Source organism: Marmota marmota, unplaced genomic scaffold, assembly GCF_001458135.2.
Source record: "Marmota marmota marmota unplaced genomic scaffold, marMar, whole genome shotgun sequence".
Classification (NCBI taxonomy): Eukaryota; Metazoa; Chordata; class Mammalia; order Rodentia; family Sciuridae; genus Marmota; species Marmota marmota.
The window spans coordinates 8,751,218-8,767,614 of record NW_025999949.1 but is presented as its reverse complement, the minus strand read 5'-3'; the positions used below and the strand labels follow the sequence as shown (position 1 = coordinate 8,767,614).

The following is a 16,397-nucleotide window of genomic DNA, read 5'->3' as shown; positions in this document are numbered from 1 at the left end:
GGTTGTTAACCTTTCTTTAACTCCTTGAGATACCTTGAATAAATGTGTAGCTACAGAACATAATCTTAAAGCATGATTCCATCCTAAAAGTTTTACTGGACTGAAAAGAAAGATTGGTTTAAAAGAAATATTAAGCTTAGTTAAAATTATGTTTATTGGGAAATTGGTGCTATTTCATAATCAATAAATTTCTCGAAGCTTCCAGATAATTCTGGTTCACTAAAAAGGTATTTATATAAACCTTTTCTAAACACAGACAACTATTAAGATTGTTGATGTTCAGAAACAGCAAAGTTCATTTTCAGCAAATGTCCAAAAAATGTTTTGCCATATAAAACTTTAAGGATGTATTTTTCCCTTCACTTTCTTTTTATGCTTGCATATTAGAGCTTGAATAAAATGTTGAGTTTGTTGCCTTGTTCCCTTTGTTTGATAGATAAGGATAATTTACCAAAGATCAAGGGGGAGAAATGGGCCATATTTTGAGATCCTTTACCAACTACATGTAGAAGTGTTCTAAAGTAGTTGAACTTCATATTTTTTGTGTTCTTTACACTTTCATTTTTTCAAGACAGAAGAAAGGGAGGAATGTACATATAAATTTTAATAGAGTCAGGTCCTACAGTGAAACATATCTATACCCAATACCTTCCTCCCTGGAGAGAATGTTGGTTCTTATATATGAAGAGGAAGACTAGATAGATTATTTAGCAGTTACTAAGTATTGGGGCATGGAATTGTGAGAAATTTAAGATTAGAGCCAGGCATCTCACCATTAAAGAACTTAACCTGTGCTATAAAGTTGTATGTTTATAATATAATGCAAAAGTAATACAAAACATAATTATATAATATAATGCAAAAGTAATGTTGATCAAGTTTTGGCAAAGGGGCTGTCAAAATTGAGGTTCTGTTACCTTTAGTAGGCAGAAACCACTTTTGAGGGGCTTTTGAGTCTTGAAGTCTAGATAGTTAGGGTAGAGTCAGTGATCACGATTGCACTAAGGAAAATAATTTGCTAATATTTGTGGTGTGTTGGATAACATAAGCTCCAAGAGAGCAGGAGCTTTATTTCATTCCCTGCTGTGTTCTCAGCACATGAAATTGTCTGGCTTTTAATGGCTGTTTAATAAATAGTTAAATAATACATCTTTATGTCTCACTTTTTTATTCTCCTGAAGTGGAAGGATAAGTGGTGCAGTGTGTGGGTCTCTGTGTACTGAATTTGGACCTGGGTTAGGATCCTAACTCTATGATTTAATATCTCTGTGCCCTTCAAAGCAGGTTCTTTCCCTTTTTCACTAAGCCTTTTCTCATGAATAAAATGTTGATATGGGATTGTTAGAAAAATTACTTGAGGTAATGCATATAAAGCATTTAATACTTTGGAGGTAGAGTAAGTATTCCTGAATATTTTCCCTTAGGATACTAGGCCATACTATAAGGGGAGACAGGGAATTAGGGTTTTGAGTACAGAGGAAAAGACTAGAAATGGTGATCAAGGAAACTGACTGAAGACAAGTATAGGGATCCTCAACTGACATCAAAAATCACACATTATAGAACTAATGATGGTCATTGTCATAGTGGGAGTAGCTGGGGAAGGTTTTAAGAGTAATAGAGAAGTATTTGGGGATAGGCTTGTAGATAAATATTATCTGGAGATTAATTAAGAGTTACTGATCAGAGAAAAGCACAAAATGTGATTGAATAACATTATTGCTTAGGTTTGAAACATTATTTATTTGACCTTAGCCACAACCTAGAAAATATATGAATTTTTCAGATCTAGATGTTGACATTAAAATTGTACATGATTAGAGAAAAAGAAGAAATCAATAATAGTGCTAAAAAGAAAATCTTTGAAAGAGCTAAAAGTGATATCCAAACCAAGGTTGAAAGTGACAGACACCAAAAAGAGGTACACAAAAGCTGGAAACAGTATAGGCATCGTTGTGCAGACATGTAATCTGAGTAGCGAAGAAGGCTGATGCAGGAAGATCTCAAGTTCAATATCAACCTTAGTAACTTAGGCCTTACACATCTTAGGGAGATCCTGTCTTAAAATGAAAAGGGGTGGGGATGTAGCCCAGTGGTAAAGCTCCCCTGGGTTCAATCCCCATCCTGCCCCCGCTCTGAAAAAAAAAAGGAGGAGGAGGAAATGCTTTTTTTTTTTTTTAAACACTTTGGGGGCACCAAAGTGTTTTGATGGTAATGGTGATGAGTTTAAGTTGGAATTCTTAGGGATGAGGAACTAGATGGATGTTGTCACAATTTGTGGGATAAAGAAACTTTAAGACTTGAGTTTTCAAAGAATTCTCATTATGGATGTTGGAAGAGATGACAAAAATAAAAAAAAAAAAGCAAGGTTCTTAAATCTATTAAGAAGTTGTTGTTTTACAAGAAGTTGATAGACTAGGGAATTAGGGATCAGCAAACCATATCCTAGGAACCAAATTACAGGCCTCTGCCTGTTATTTTTGTGTGATCTGCAAGCTAAAATTATTATTATTTTTATTGGTACATTATAGTTGTATATAATGGTGGGATTTGTTGTTACATGTTCATATATGAACACAATATAATCTCGCCAATATCATTCCGTAGCACTTTCCCCTCTTCCTTCTCTCCTCCTATCCCCTGATCTCTTTTCTCTCTTCTACTGATCTTCCTTTGATTTTCATGAGATTCCCCACCACCACCATTCTTTCCCTTTTTCTTCTTAGTTTCCACATATGAGAGAAGACACGACCCTTGACATTCTGAGTTTGGCCAATTTTACTAAAAATAATGTTCTCAGGTTCCATCCATTTTCCTGCCGATGATATTATTTTATTTTATTTTTTATTTATAGCTGAATAAGAATGTTTTGTAGTGGATGAACATTTGCAAACATTTTCAATTATATTTGCATATAATTTTATATGCCAGTTAAATCAAGTATTTCTTCAAAAAAATTTCATTCTCATTAGACCTCTATTATTCTGCACATATACAAATATATAACAACAAATGTCATTATTATGTGCAACTCTGATGCACCAAAAATAAATGTGGAAAGAAAAAAGAAATTATGGAGATCTGCTTTTTACTTATAATTACATAATGTCCTCAATTTTTACTTCTTGACTCACAATCTAAAATATTCTTTCTGCCCTTTACAGAATAAATAGACCTATGTGATAGAATTGAGAGAAGTTGATCTGTGCAGGTGTAGATTTAAACAAGTGAACAAGGAACACATTTGTCTTACCACCATCATTGGGTCAAACATTGCAAAACATCCTAACTTTGCCTTCTGATCTTAGTCTGTTACTCACACCTACCAACTGTAATCCCTATTCTGATGATAGATCAGTTTTTTTCTGGTTTGGAATTAGCACTTGCCACCATGTGCTGGTTTGTATGGCTTTTATCACTTAAGCGTGTGAAACTTCTGTCAGTCAGGATTTTCAATGATGAATGTTAATTCATTGTACTAATACACCAGTCTGTGTACTCATTCTGACATTGATAGACTCACCTTTTGTAAATAGGGCTGCTGTAAATATTTTTAGAAATGCATTTTAAATATACACACCCTTTTGGGTCCCTAGGAGCAGAGTAGTTGAGTCACAAAGTATGAGATAAATGAGATATGAGGTAAAAACTTTATGAGATAAAAACAGTCTTCCAAAGTGGTTGTGCTCGTGCTGGCAGAGTATGAATATTCCAGTTAGTCTATGTCTACATTAACTGCAGTTTTTCTGATTTTTATTTTGGTTTGAATATCCATTTCTTTTATAATTAATGAGTTTGAGAACATTTTTATACACCTACTGGTCATTTGGTTATCCTCTTTTGTGAAGTGACTATTTCAATCTTTTAGCCTTTTCAGTTGAATTATCTACTCTTTTGTGTGAATTTTATGTTTTGAAGGTTCAGTTTTGAACTCAGAGCTGTTTGAGCTGTGGTCATACCATTTGACCACCTTCTTGTGGACAGTGAAATATTTCAGTATCTTTTTGAATTTTTCTTTTCTTGGTAAAATTAAATTCAGTACAGAAATCTTCTTTTGCTGAAGCCTCTCTCCTCCTAAATATTATGATTTACTTGCATATTGCTTAATGTACTACTTGTTTATGTAGGTTTGTGTATGTATCTATTTAGTTCCTATACTACAGAGTATGTTATCTTCCAAGACTTTTTGCAAACTAAAAACGTAGTATGACATTGTTGACTTACAAAATGGTGCTAGTTTCATTTGGGGAAGCACTATAAAAGATTGTTACTATTTAATGAGAGAAAATATGTGGAGGTAAAAGAGAGGCCACATTAAGATTAAGGAGAGATGGGTAGGCATCATGTGGATGTGAGGGGTACCAAGAAGGTGACAAACTTAAGAGCTTATTCTTAATTAACTGGATATGGATAGGAGACAATTCTTTGTGCTTTGCAGGGGAAATGGTATGGGTTTTTAGCCTTGTCTAGAAAGGACAAAAGGTTACTTGATAGAAAAAAGAATGGCTTTTTTTACCTCCAAGTAAGCAAGATATGTCTCTATAGGTAGGATGCTTTCTGTATTGGTTGCTTTTCTTGTTAGAAGATGAATTAATAGTTATAATATTTTATAAAAGGTATCATGAAATATTGGTTGCTTTTCTTGTTAGAAGATGAATTAATAGTTATAATATTTTATAAAAGGTATCATGAAATATGTTTCTAGGTAAGCTTATCTTGATATTATCAGTTTATTTGGGGAACTTAAATGTATTCATTGGAAAGTAATTTTCTCTTGCAGATATATAATGAAAAAGAATTACTACAAGGGAAATTGGATCTACTTAGTGACACCAACATGGTAGACTTTGCTATGGATGTGTACAAAAACCTTTATTCTGATGATATTCCTCATGGTGAGTTTTGTTACTAAAACTGAAACTTACTTTGTGACTGAGAATGTGTACATTCTCAGTAATTTTGTGATTTATAAGAGCTTTAGCCAAAAATAATTGAGTGATTTTAAAGTTCTCTGGGTGAAAGGTAATGTAAAGGTTACAGGGCTTCTGAAATGTGTTATTTTTCTTTCTGGGAGATGTGAAAAAAAACTAGGCTGGGTTTGGTGGTGCAGGCCTCTAATCCCAGTGGCTCCAGAAGCTAAGGCAGAAGGATCATTAGTTCAAAGCCAGCCTCAGCAACTTAACAAGGCCCTAAGCAACTCAGTGAGACCCTGTCTCTAAGTAAAACACAAAATAGGGCTGGGTTGTCGCTCTGTGGTTGAGTGCCCCTGAGTTCAGTTCCCTGGTATCAAAAAGTGGGGGAGGCCTAAGGATGTGGCTCCTGGTAAAGTGCCAGGAGATTAATCTCTGATACCAAAAAAGAAAAAAGATGTGAAATTGGTCATCAAATACCTTCACTTCATATTATATATTATCAAAGTTGTGTCTATGGATCACATTATTTCCTTAGGGTTATCTGAAAATGTTGCAATTTTGTTTGTTTGCTAACTTTTTCAGTTAGCTTTTTGTTTGTTTTTAATCTTGAGACATCTGATATAGCCTGTATTTTCCAAGTATGGTCATCAAGGACCAGCATTATCGGTTCACCTGAGAGAATTTCTTAAAACTAGAAATTTGGGACCACACCCCAGACCTACTTAATTAGAAATTTTTTTTATTAGTTGTTCAAAACATTACATAGCTCTTGACATATCATATTTCATACATTTGATTCATGGATGAGGCCCAATACTCATGTTGGAGGTCTACTGGGATAGTGGTTTCTAAACTCTTGTTTTCTGTGTAATAGGTGTTTCTTTCAAAAAGTGGTCCTGTAAGTTTGGGAAATACTGCAGCATTTTCTATGTACAATAGCATTTAAATTCTGTCAGTAGAGAGGTACAGTTTACTTTGTTTAGATTGACATTTCTTAAAATTTGTTCATAGATCCCCTTCTGTGTATAAAGAAGCACTGTTCTATAGTAGAATAGTATACTTTGTAATGTATAATGCAGAAGTTATTACAATCAAATAATCATTTTTTCATTTATATATAGTTTCTTGCAATGATATTAGCTATTTAAATTTAGTTTGTGCTGTAAACAGTAAACTGTTTTTCTTTCTTTTTTTATTGGTATTGGAGATTTAACCCAGGAGCACTTTACTTATTAAATCCCCAGTCCTTTTTCTTGTTTAATTTGAGACAGGGTCTCACTTTTTACTTAGAGCCTGGCAAAGGAGCTGAGGCTGGCCTTGAACTTGAAATCTCCTGAGGAAGAGGTTTCCTTCTTTTATGTGCCTTTACTGAGTTAGAAAAAAAGAAATTGTGAATCTGGGAAGTACTGTGGTCTCCAGCATGTGACTATATCTGGTGTAAATAAATATGTGCATAGCTTAAGTAAATTGACAATATTTTAGGCATTCTCAGGGTGAGCAGTGTAATTTAACACTCCGTAACTTTACTGTTTTGCATTTTTAATTAGCTTTGAGAGAAAAAAGAACCACAGTTGTTGCACAGTTGAAGCAGCTTCAGGCAGAAACAGAACCAATTGTGAAGATGTTTGAAGATCCAGAAACTACAAGGCAAATGCAGTCAACCAGGTAATCTCTTAGTATAAATTCTAAAAGTGATCTTTTGTGTGGATGCATACAGATTTTAAATCAAACTTTATTTAGTATTCCATAGTAAAAGTTCATGATGTAAATGATTGCTTCATCTGTTTATTTTCATTAATTTTTATTTTTCAGGGTGCAGTATTTCTTATTAATAAATGTTTTTTTAACCAGTTATTCACACCTGATTATGCTGTAACCAAATATCCCTTCTCCTCCTTTTCAGGCAACATTTGGTACTATTTGGAAACATTTTTGGTTTTCAAAACTGGAGAGATGGTACTAGCACCAAGCAAGTAGAGACCAGGAATGCTGCTAAACATTTTATAGAGCATAGGACTATAACCCTCTTTCCCTAACAAAGAATTACCCAACCAAAATGTTGCTTAAAAAACCCTCTATCTCAGGGCTGGGGTTGTGGTTCAATGGTAGAACCCTTGCCTAGCATATGTGAGGTATTGAGTTCGATTCTTAGCACCACATATAAATAAGTAAAGATCCATCCGGGAAAAAAAAAAACCACAAAACTCCTGTCTGGGCAATTCATGAAGCACATAGGTTGCCTAGTGGAAGAGAAACCTGAACTCATTTTATCACTTGCTACATTCTTTCATATCTGTCTACTCTCAATGCTCAGCTCAAGGAAGGTGGTGTGGAGCTGATAAGATTATTTTATTACTAACTTCCCTTTAGCTAAAAATAGAGTTATTGTTTGGTTTCCAAAGAAAGTAATGTTGCCTTAGTTTGATTTAAGACATACCACTAATTGAAGCCTTTTGGATTTTAGAAATATTTTAAAATAAAATTATTAAAATTAAATAATATCATTGTGAAAGTCTTAGCTATCAATATATTCCTAAAGGTGTTGACATGTTGCAGCTTTAGTTTGTATAATATGTGTTCAAACCAGATATTTAGAGACTAGCTCCACGTTTTTATTTGTGATTTGAGGATATGTTAATTACATATTTTTAGAAAACAAGCAAATACTGTTATAATTACTATGTCATGCTGTAGTATACTATACTATGGCATATTATACTCACATACACTGATAAAACTTTCTTATAAAGATATAGTATAACTAAATTACTTGTATATTCTTGAAATAAATTAGTAATTATAGACTGTCAAGCCACATATAATTGCTTACAAAGGAATGCCTAAAATAATCCAGGTGTTGGAGTATATTAGAATATTTAGGATGCTTTAGTCATTTAAAGGCTGGGAAGTAATGGTATTAGGAAATGAATAAGATGGACATAAGATGTGTTCACCAAATATTAGGAAAATACTTCCTTGTAGCTTAATAGGAAAAAAATGGGAGATGAATAATCAAGTGTTAACATGTGCAATATGAATAAACTTATAAACTATCTATTTTCAAAGGAGTAGAATCTTTCAAAGGAATAAACTTTTATTTTTCATACTTTCTCAGAAATACTAAGTCAGCTGTAAGTCAGGGATTATATACCTGAGTGGCATAAGGAGTTTGATAACATAGTTATTTACTATGATCCACAGAAATGTTTTCTTAAAATCCTATTATGTTAAAATTTCATGCAAACTTCATATTCACTATTATAATATACCCTTATTAATTTTAATGATGACATCTTCCTTCCTTATTAAATCTTGAAATAAAATTAGACTCTCAGATTTTTTAACTGGGTTACACCTATAATCCCAGCAGCTCACGAAGCTGAAGTAGGAGGTTTGCAAATTTGAGGCCAGCCTAGGCTACTTAGAAAGAACATGTCTCAGAAATAAAAGGGACTAGGAATGTAGCTTAGTGGTAGAGTATCCCCCCCCTGCCCTGCAGCTTTTTAATTTTTAAAAATGAACATAAAAAAGGCATTTATGCCTGTTGTTCATTGTCCCTTGATATCTTTTTCATTAACTTTTTTTTTTACCAATTTGTTAGCATCTCAAATTAATGCAAAGTTGATTTAAGTTAAATTGGGTTATTTGGCAGTTTGTTTTAAATAATGATTATATAGGATATGTGACATAGGCATTATAAATTTGACCTGATTTATTAATCTTGGAAACTTGCCAAATCACTGTTCCTCTGAAAAATATCAGATTGAGGAGGGAGATAACATTTATATATAGGATTAATTCTTGCTATTTTACGTAGCACATTTTTTGAGCCCCTCTTTTATAAGACTGTATTACCCATCAAAATTGTAATCTCAGAGAGCAAATATCATTCTTTGTAGATTACTACCTAGGTAAACCACTATAAAAACATATATATTCTGGTTTTATTTAAAATGTCTTAAGGACCTTACTTTAGATGTGGTATATCGGCATTTATAATTTTTAAATTAGAGCTAAAGGAATCTGAAAGTGAATTTTTTAAGTTTGTAATTCTCATATTAAGATATTTAAATTAACTTTGTGTAGGTAATAACTTAGAAGTTGGATATGCTTGTATTCTGTGGTGTTAATTACAATAATTTTTGCTTTTTATTATTAAGGGATGGTCGGATGCTATTTGACTACCTGGCAGACAAGCATGGGGTAAGTGTTTTTAAAAATGTTTCAAAGTATTCATGATCTAATAAGGCTAATTAAATACAAGTGCTGTGCAGATAGGTTCAAATCTTGGCTTACTCATAATTTCCAGATTTACATATTAAATATATCAGTTATATTTTTGAAAATTTAGTTTTTCAAAAGTAGTATTGATAGGAAAATATATATTTATAATTACTTTTAGATAACAGATTCTTAAAGTTTTGATTAATTTACTCCAGAATTATCATATTATAGTATTTGTTAGTACCAATTGCAGGCTAAGAATTACAGGGCACAGGGTGCCTTTTTTGTGGATTCACAAGTAAGTGAAAACAGAACTAGATATGAATTAGAAATGCTTTAAGTAGTAGAATTAAGCAATTCTGTGGGTTCTTGACATCAGAGTCTTCTTAAGTTCTCAAATTCACAAGTAAAAAAATGTTATAACCTTTTCTAGCCATTTCTTAATCTCATTTCTCCTGTATTAACTCAAAGTGTGATGCTTTGCATATAATCTTTACCTTGCATTAAAAAAAAAAAAGGTTTTTTTAAATTTGTTTAGTTGTTTGGACACATTTCCTTTATTTATTCGTTTGTTTATTTATTTATTTTTATGTGGTGCTGAGGATCAAACCCAGTGCCTAACACTGCTAGGCAAGCACTTGACCACTGAGCCACAACCCTAGCTCCTTGCATTCAAGTTTCACCTCTCATTTTTATAATATTTTATAATTATAATAGTTATATAACTATAACAAAGAAAGCACTGGAGCAGAATACTCTTTCTGACGTCCATACAACATATTTGAGTGGATTTGTGTATTTTCCATTTTATAGTTCTTTTACATTTCAGTTCCACTTTGTTTACATTATTCAAAAAGTTGGTTTGGTTTGGAGGCTAGTTTTTAGTTAACTGAGGTTTATTCTACACATTTTATAGAATCGAATTTTAAATCTCATTAACAAATAGAACTACTTTTTTTTTTTCCCCCCTAGTTTAGGCAGGAATATTTAGATACACTCTACAGGTACGCAAAATTCCAGTATGAATGTGGAAATTACTCAGGAGCAGCAGAGTATCTTTACTTTTTTAGAGTATTGGTAAGTATTTTATTTTATTTCTGTGTCCTCTATTTTATAGAATTTTCTTGGTTCCTCAAAACGTGTATAGATTTCCTTCTGTCCACATTTTCAACAGTCCTTGGCAAAGAAGGGAGGAAATGAACCTTTCACAGCAAAAAAAAAAAAAGGAAACTTTACATTAGGACCTCAAAATTTGGAGTATTAACTTGTCCTTGAAATCCAAAAGCAGGAACTACTGATTTGTTGCTATGTGAATTTTAGCATTAGTGGAATTCTGTGGTGTAATAGATTTATTATAATATTAGTAAGTGGCATAACCTAGGTGTTTATTATTTAATAAATTCATAATTCTTAATTTTAATTAAATATTTAGTTCTAAAACATTTTAAACATCTGTGGAAATCTAATGGTATTTTTAAAAGATTTTATGCTTTAATAGTAACTTTTTCTATTTAGCTATGCCTTCAACTGTTAGAATGCAATGATTAATGGTTTCACCATTATGTGAGATATAGATAAGTTTAAATAATACTGTTAACCATAAAGTACCCTTCTTGTTACAAAGAAGTCTGTTTAATGAATTCCTAGCCTAGATTCAGTGCTTTTGTTAGGGAAGGAGAGTTGTGTAAAGCCAGTTAAAAATCAGGCCTTCAGATAGACTTTCTTCATTCTGTCTTCTGTTTAGCTAATTGTATTAATAAATGCCTTCTAGTATAACCGAAATGGCTTTATGTAGCCTCACATTTGAGAAATTACAATTTGTTACTTACTTTCAGTTAGTAAGCAAGTACCTAAAAGCCTGTGATTTCTCTCCATAATCCTGGAAGTTGGAAAAGACTCACAAAGAAAAGACTTATAGCTTCTACCTTTGATTGTTTTCTATAAAATTTAATTTTCCCTTTTTGTGGGGAAGGGAACAGATTGGTGTTATTGATTCATACAATTCCTATGTTGAGATTTTGCAGAAAAACATCGTTTTTAAAGTTATCCACTATCCTTCCCTCGAAACATAAAGTTGTTCTGTGTATTCCCAACTTTGATTTAAAACAAATTATTTTTCTTTTCTTTCCATGTACAATTTGATTGTTCATTTGCAGATTAGCTGTGGTTAGCCTGCAAGTGCATTGAAGGTAATCAGTGATGCTAAACTTGTGGTGATTTATCAGAAAATTCCATCAGGTTTACTTTGAATATTACCAGGGTTTTAGGAGAGCAAAAGTTGATTACTTTGAAAATGTAAACAGCTTAAACCAGGATTGTAAAATCAGAAGCCTGGTATGATTACAGGTACATGAAAAGAGTTGGTTATTCATATCATTTGTTAATGCTGGGATTGAATTTTGAGAATGAAGATTTAGTGTCATGTTAGAGTTCCAGCACAGTAAATTTATTGTTGCTGGTCAGTGAGTGAATGTGCCATTTTGCTAAGACATGGAAACTTAAGGTAACTTCTGGAAATCCAGATATTGAAACTCTTCTAGCATATCCACCCTTGAAAGCAGGTTGGTATGAAGAGCCAACTGTAATGACATGGAGGTGAGCCAGAGTAGTACACATGAACCTTTTGGGGATTAAAAAACTCACTATACTTCTACAAAAAGCTTTTATTGCAGAATATGTAATATTTTAATTTTAATAGTAACATTATGTTTATGTAGTATGGTTTTATAATTAGTGTGAAAATTTTCACAATTGGTAGTTAAGATTTTGGGAATTTTTATGTTTACTTTTTAAAATATGGCAATATAAAAAAAATGGTGTCTTAAAAAAATCTGGCTTAATTTTAAGTTTTTGCATTGTTCCAACAAATCTTGTGCTGGAACTCAAATATCATTTTGGTAGAGTGGTGAATATTGTGATCTGAACACAAAAAACATATTAATGTAAATAATGTCTTGACTTTAAGAGCAGTGAATATATAGAGATTGACTAGTTCTTACAAGTTAGGTGCAACTCATTTTTAAATTTTTGTATCATCTTGTGCTTTCTGTTGGCATATTGGCAGAGGTTAAGAATGCTAAGATTATAAGAATAAGAATAGATTATATTATCTTTTTTTGCTTTTAGATAGATCTATGTATTTGAAATTTTAATATCAAAAAAATTGTGTGTTGCATTTGGGATGAAAAGCATCATTGTTTTCATTTATTTAATTTTTCTGCGATAGCTTTGTTCATTTCTAAATTCTTTCCTGGTGGTTGGTTATTCTTTTAAATCTATGGTTAGAGAAACATAAGCTATGAAAGAGCCATTGTAACTATGCTCTGAGATTAGAATTTGACTCTCTGAATGACCTATTGTAGGTCAGTGTTGTATAAATTAAAGCAGTGTGACCCTAGAATCTGCCTTTATTTTAAAAGGATTTGGAGACTTTTATACAGTAAGGAATTCTTAGATGCATCCATTTTTATTGTGAAGCTTCTTTGCCTTATGCACTGAGAAATGTGTTAATTGAAATGAAATGGAGAAGGTTGGTAGGAACTTTTTAATGCTTTTGTTTTGAAAGTTAACATTGAACTATTTAATTAAAACTGCCATCACTATATGTACCCTTTGGTCTGGCTTCAAAATATAACCCAGTAAGCAAGTATTTGAAGTAAACATCACTCTAAGATGCTAGAATTCTTTGTGATCAGAGCTTTGTACATATATATGTGTATATATGTCACTGAGGGTGTATCCACTGTTAAATGTAGACCATTCCACGTAAAAGTAATTTTCTGTGAAGCTCAGACAGCTTGAGAACTGAGCATGCTCGTGCATGCTTATAGTCCCAACTGCTCTGGAGGCTGAGGCAGAAGGAGCTCTTGCCTACAAGTTCAAGACCAGACTACCCTGGAAAGCATATACAAAGACCCTATCCCCCCTGGAAAAAAAATAATAACAGCAGCTTGAGTACTGGTGGCTTTGGAAGGCTTTTTTAGGGTCTTGACTGAGGTTTTGGCTTTGACATACCCTGTTGTAATATCAGTATAAAAGATGTCTATTTCATATTGATTTTTCAGACATGGTTTTTTGTGTTTTAACATCTTAAATTGCAATGTGACTTAAATTAGTTGTTGGTAGTTTTTGGTTTTGGAAACACAAAATGTTCTATCTTAAAATTTATGGCAACTTAAGACTTGATGAAATATCTTATTTCCCAGATTTCCTTTCCTAAGAAGGATCAAACATTTAAACATTTAATCCTTTATAATTGGAACAATGGTTTTTGTGGGTTTCTTAAAATTATTTACTCATTTATTTATGTAGTTATTTATTTATTTTTGCACTCCTGTGGATTTAACCCAGATCCTTGCACATGTCTTGAACTTGTGCTTCTCTTGCATTCGCCTCCGGTGTAGCTGGTATTATAGGTCATGCTTGGCTTAATTTAAACAAATTTTGCAAATGCATATAGGTGGATAACTGTCACCTGTTAAGATTAAGAGTATTTTCTGTGGTCTCTTTGCAGTTGTGCTCTACCCCTAGCTTTATGATCCTATAGATTAGTTTTGCCTGTTCTCAAATATCACGTGGAAGGATATAGTATGTCTGTGTGCGTGTCTGACTTTTTATTTTCAACAGCAATTTTTTGAGATTCATTCACGTTATTGTATTTATGAGAAGTTGGATTCTTTTTATTGCTAAGTAGTATTCCATTCTATGAATATACCAAAATCTAAATATGTATTTGTCTGTTAATGAGCATTTGGATTACTTCCAGTTTTTGCCTGTAACAAATATAGTCATGAATATTCATGTACAAGTTATGTTGTGGATATACTTCATTATAATAATTAGAACTAGTGGTTTCATGGCTGTGTTTTTGAATTTAATTTATAAATGTAGTCTCTATTAATTTGCCTGCTCTTAGACTTTGCTAAATGTTTTCTAGTACATTTGAGATAATTAGTACTACCAAAGAAAGAAATTTAGGGTGGGCAGAGTTTTGTTCAGTTAACCTGTAGTTTTATGATATCATTTCCCTTTCCTCGTCATTTTTTTAAATTTATTTTTTTTATTTATTGTTTTTAGACATACAGGATATATAGGTGACAGTAGAATGTATTTTGATGTGTTACACATACATGGAATATAACTTATACTATATTTCCTATTCCCATCCCTTCTCACTTCCCTTCATTCCCCTTTGTCTAATCCAATGAACTTATATTCCCTCCCTTATTGTGTATTAGTATCTTCATATCAGAAAATTCTGTCTTTGACTTTTGGAGATTGGATTACACTTAGCATGATAGTCTGATTACATCCATTTATTGGCAAAAGCCATAATTTCATTCTTCTTTGTAGCTGAGTAACATACCATTCTGCATAGACACCACATTTATTTTTATTCATTCATCTGTTGAAGAGCACCTAGGTTGGTTCCACAGCTTAGCTATTGTGAATTGAACTATTACAAACATTGATGTATCATTTAGTATGCTAATTTTAAGTCATTTGGATATATACCAAGGAGTGGAATAACTGGATCAAATGGTGGTTTTATTTCAAGTATGAGGAATTTCCATACTGCCTACCAGAGTGATTGCACCAGTTTGCAGTCTCACCAGCAATGTATGAGTGTATCTGTTCCCCCACATCTTCACTAAATTTATGTTTACTAGTATTCTTGATAATTGCCATTCTGACTGGAGTGAGATGGAATCTTAGTGTGGTTCGTCATCATTTTGATAATAACATTTACTGAGTTCTTACTATTTATCAGGGGATATAATTTCTTCATATGTTATTTAAGCTACACAGCTGAGTTGGGTTATATTACTATCTATATTATAGACCCTCTCGTTCCCCTCATGAATAAAAATTATCTACCTTATGGGGGGGCTTTTTAGGATTATGGGAAAACTAACTTATTGTTTAGTACCTAATCCTTCAGTAAGTATTTTTATTAACTAGTGGGACTATTTTTTTTTTCTCTTTATATATAACCGCTTACATTTGTATAATCATTTGGAGTTTTTTTTTTTTTTTAATTTTGTACATAATTTTCGTTACACTGTGAATGAGATCCACAAGTCTTTGTTTCTTACATCTTCATTCCAGTGGTCCAGTTTTTAATTACAGATTTGAAATCAGTGATATTTAGATACATTTCTGTGAATCTCACTTTATTTCTAAAGTCTTAGGTTCCTAAACTTTGTGTATGTAAATTATTTCAAGTGGGTTGTGTTAAAACAGTGCTGCTATTTCCTGGTTTAAAAAGTTTTCTTTATTTCTGATTTAGATTGGATATTAAAGATTAAATACTTTTAGTAAGTTAAGTTATTTGAAATAGTATGATCTAGTAAGGACTTAGATAACTAAAGTTTTAGGTGAAAAGGTAACATCTTTTTGTAGGCTAGGTGTCTGTGTGGGGTATGACATTCACATTATCTTTTTCCCTCCAGAGGGTCAGAATATAATTAATTATGATTGTTTAAACAGGTCCCAGCAACAGATAGAAATGCTTTAAGTTCACTATGGGGAAAACTGGCTTCTGAGATCTTAATGCAAAATTGGGATGCAGCTATGGAAGACCTGACACGATTAAAAGAGACCATAGATAATAATGTGAGTTGCACTTTTTCAGAATGATTTATGCATACATGTGATATTTTCTGATAAGGAAGAATACTGTATAGTTTATGGGGTGGGGGGAACTGAAGTTTCAAATTAGCTTTTGTTTGACTTGACAAATCAGTATGAATTTGTGAACCGACCAGTTCTACTGAATCTCCTTTGGAGATAATGATCAAACTTCTTTTGGTTCTTATAGAAAAGAACTCAGTCTTTAATATTGCTATAGCTGCTGTGCCTGTTCATTCTATGCCAGTGTTGTTATTTATTAGGGCCTCCTGTTATTGAATATCCTGTGCATATGATGACATGTGTATTAGGTGTAATTAATGTCTAATGAAATCAACTGGGAAACGTTTAGTTTAGTCCTTGATATTAAAATGTTTTCTGAAGTGATTGTAGTTTATAATCTAAGTATTATTTAGTGGACATGATGGATTCTGTCTGTAAGAACTGTGTGATGGGATTTAAAGATTGAGAATCATGCAGAGAGGAAGAATGGGGTCAGACTTTGATGATTAATGACCCTAGTACATGCCTTACCAAGGGTCCAGTTTTTAATCACAGATTTGAAATCAGTAATATTTAGTCTCTTCTCTTTTTCTCTTATATTAATTTTTTTTCTTTATATTCATCCCC

The 16,397-nt window shown here is 32.4% G+C and overlaps 1 protein-coding gene across 2 annotated transcripts in view; it reads left to right on the top strand.

The window, feature by feature from the left end:
• The window catches only part of Eif3e (eukaryotic translation initiation factor 3 subunit E), a 46,431-nt gene that overhangs the window by 829 nt on the left and 29,205 nt on the right, over positions 1-16,397 (top strand). Inside the window, exons 2-6 of one of the 2 annotated variants that reach the window (XM_015486375.2) lie at positions 4,781-4,895; positions 6,461-6,578; positions 9,074-9,116; positions 10,110-10,214; positions 15,627-15,752. In XM_015486375.2, coding sequence (XP_015341861.1) covers positions 4,781-4,895; positions 6,461-6,578; positions 9,074-9,116; positions 10,110-10,214; positions 15,627-15,752 — 507 coding nt within the window. The remainder of the gene's footprint in view (positions 1-4,780; positions 4,896-6,460; positions 6,579-9,073; positions 9,117-10,109; positions 10,215-15,626; positions 15,753-16,397) is intronic. The other variant, XM_015486376.2, reaches the window with a different exon arrangement.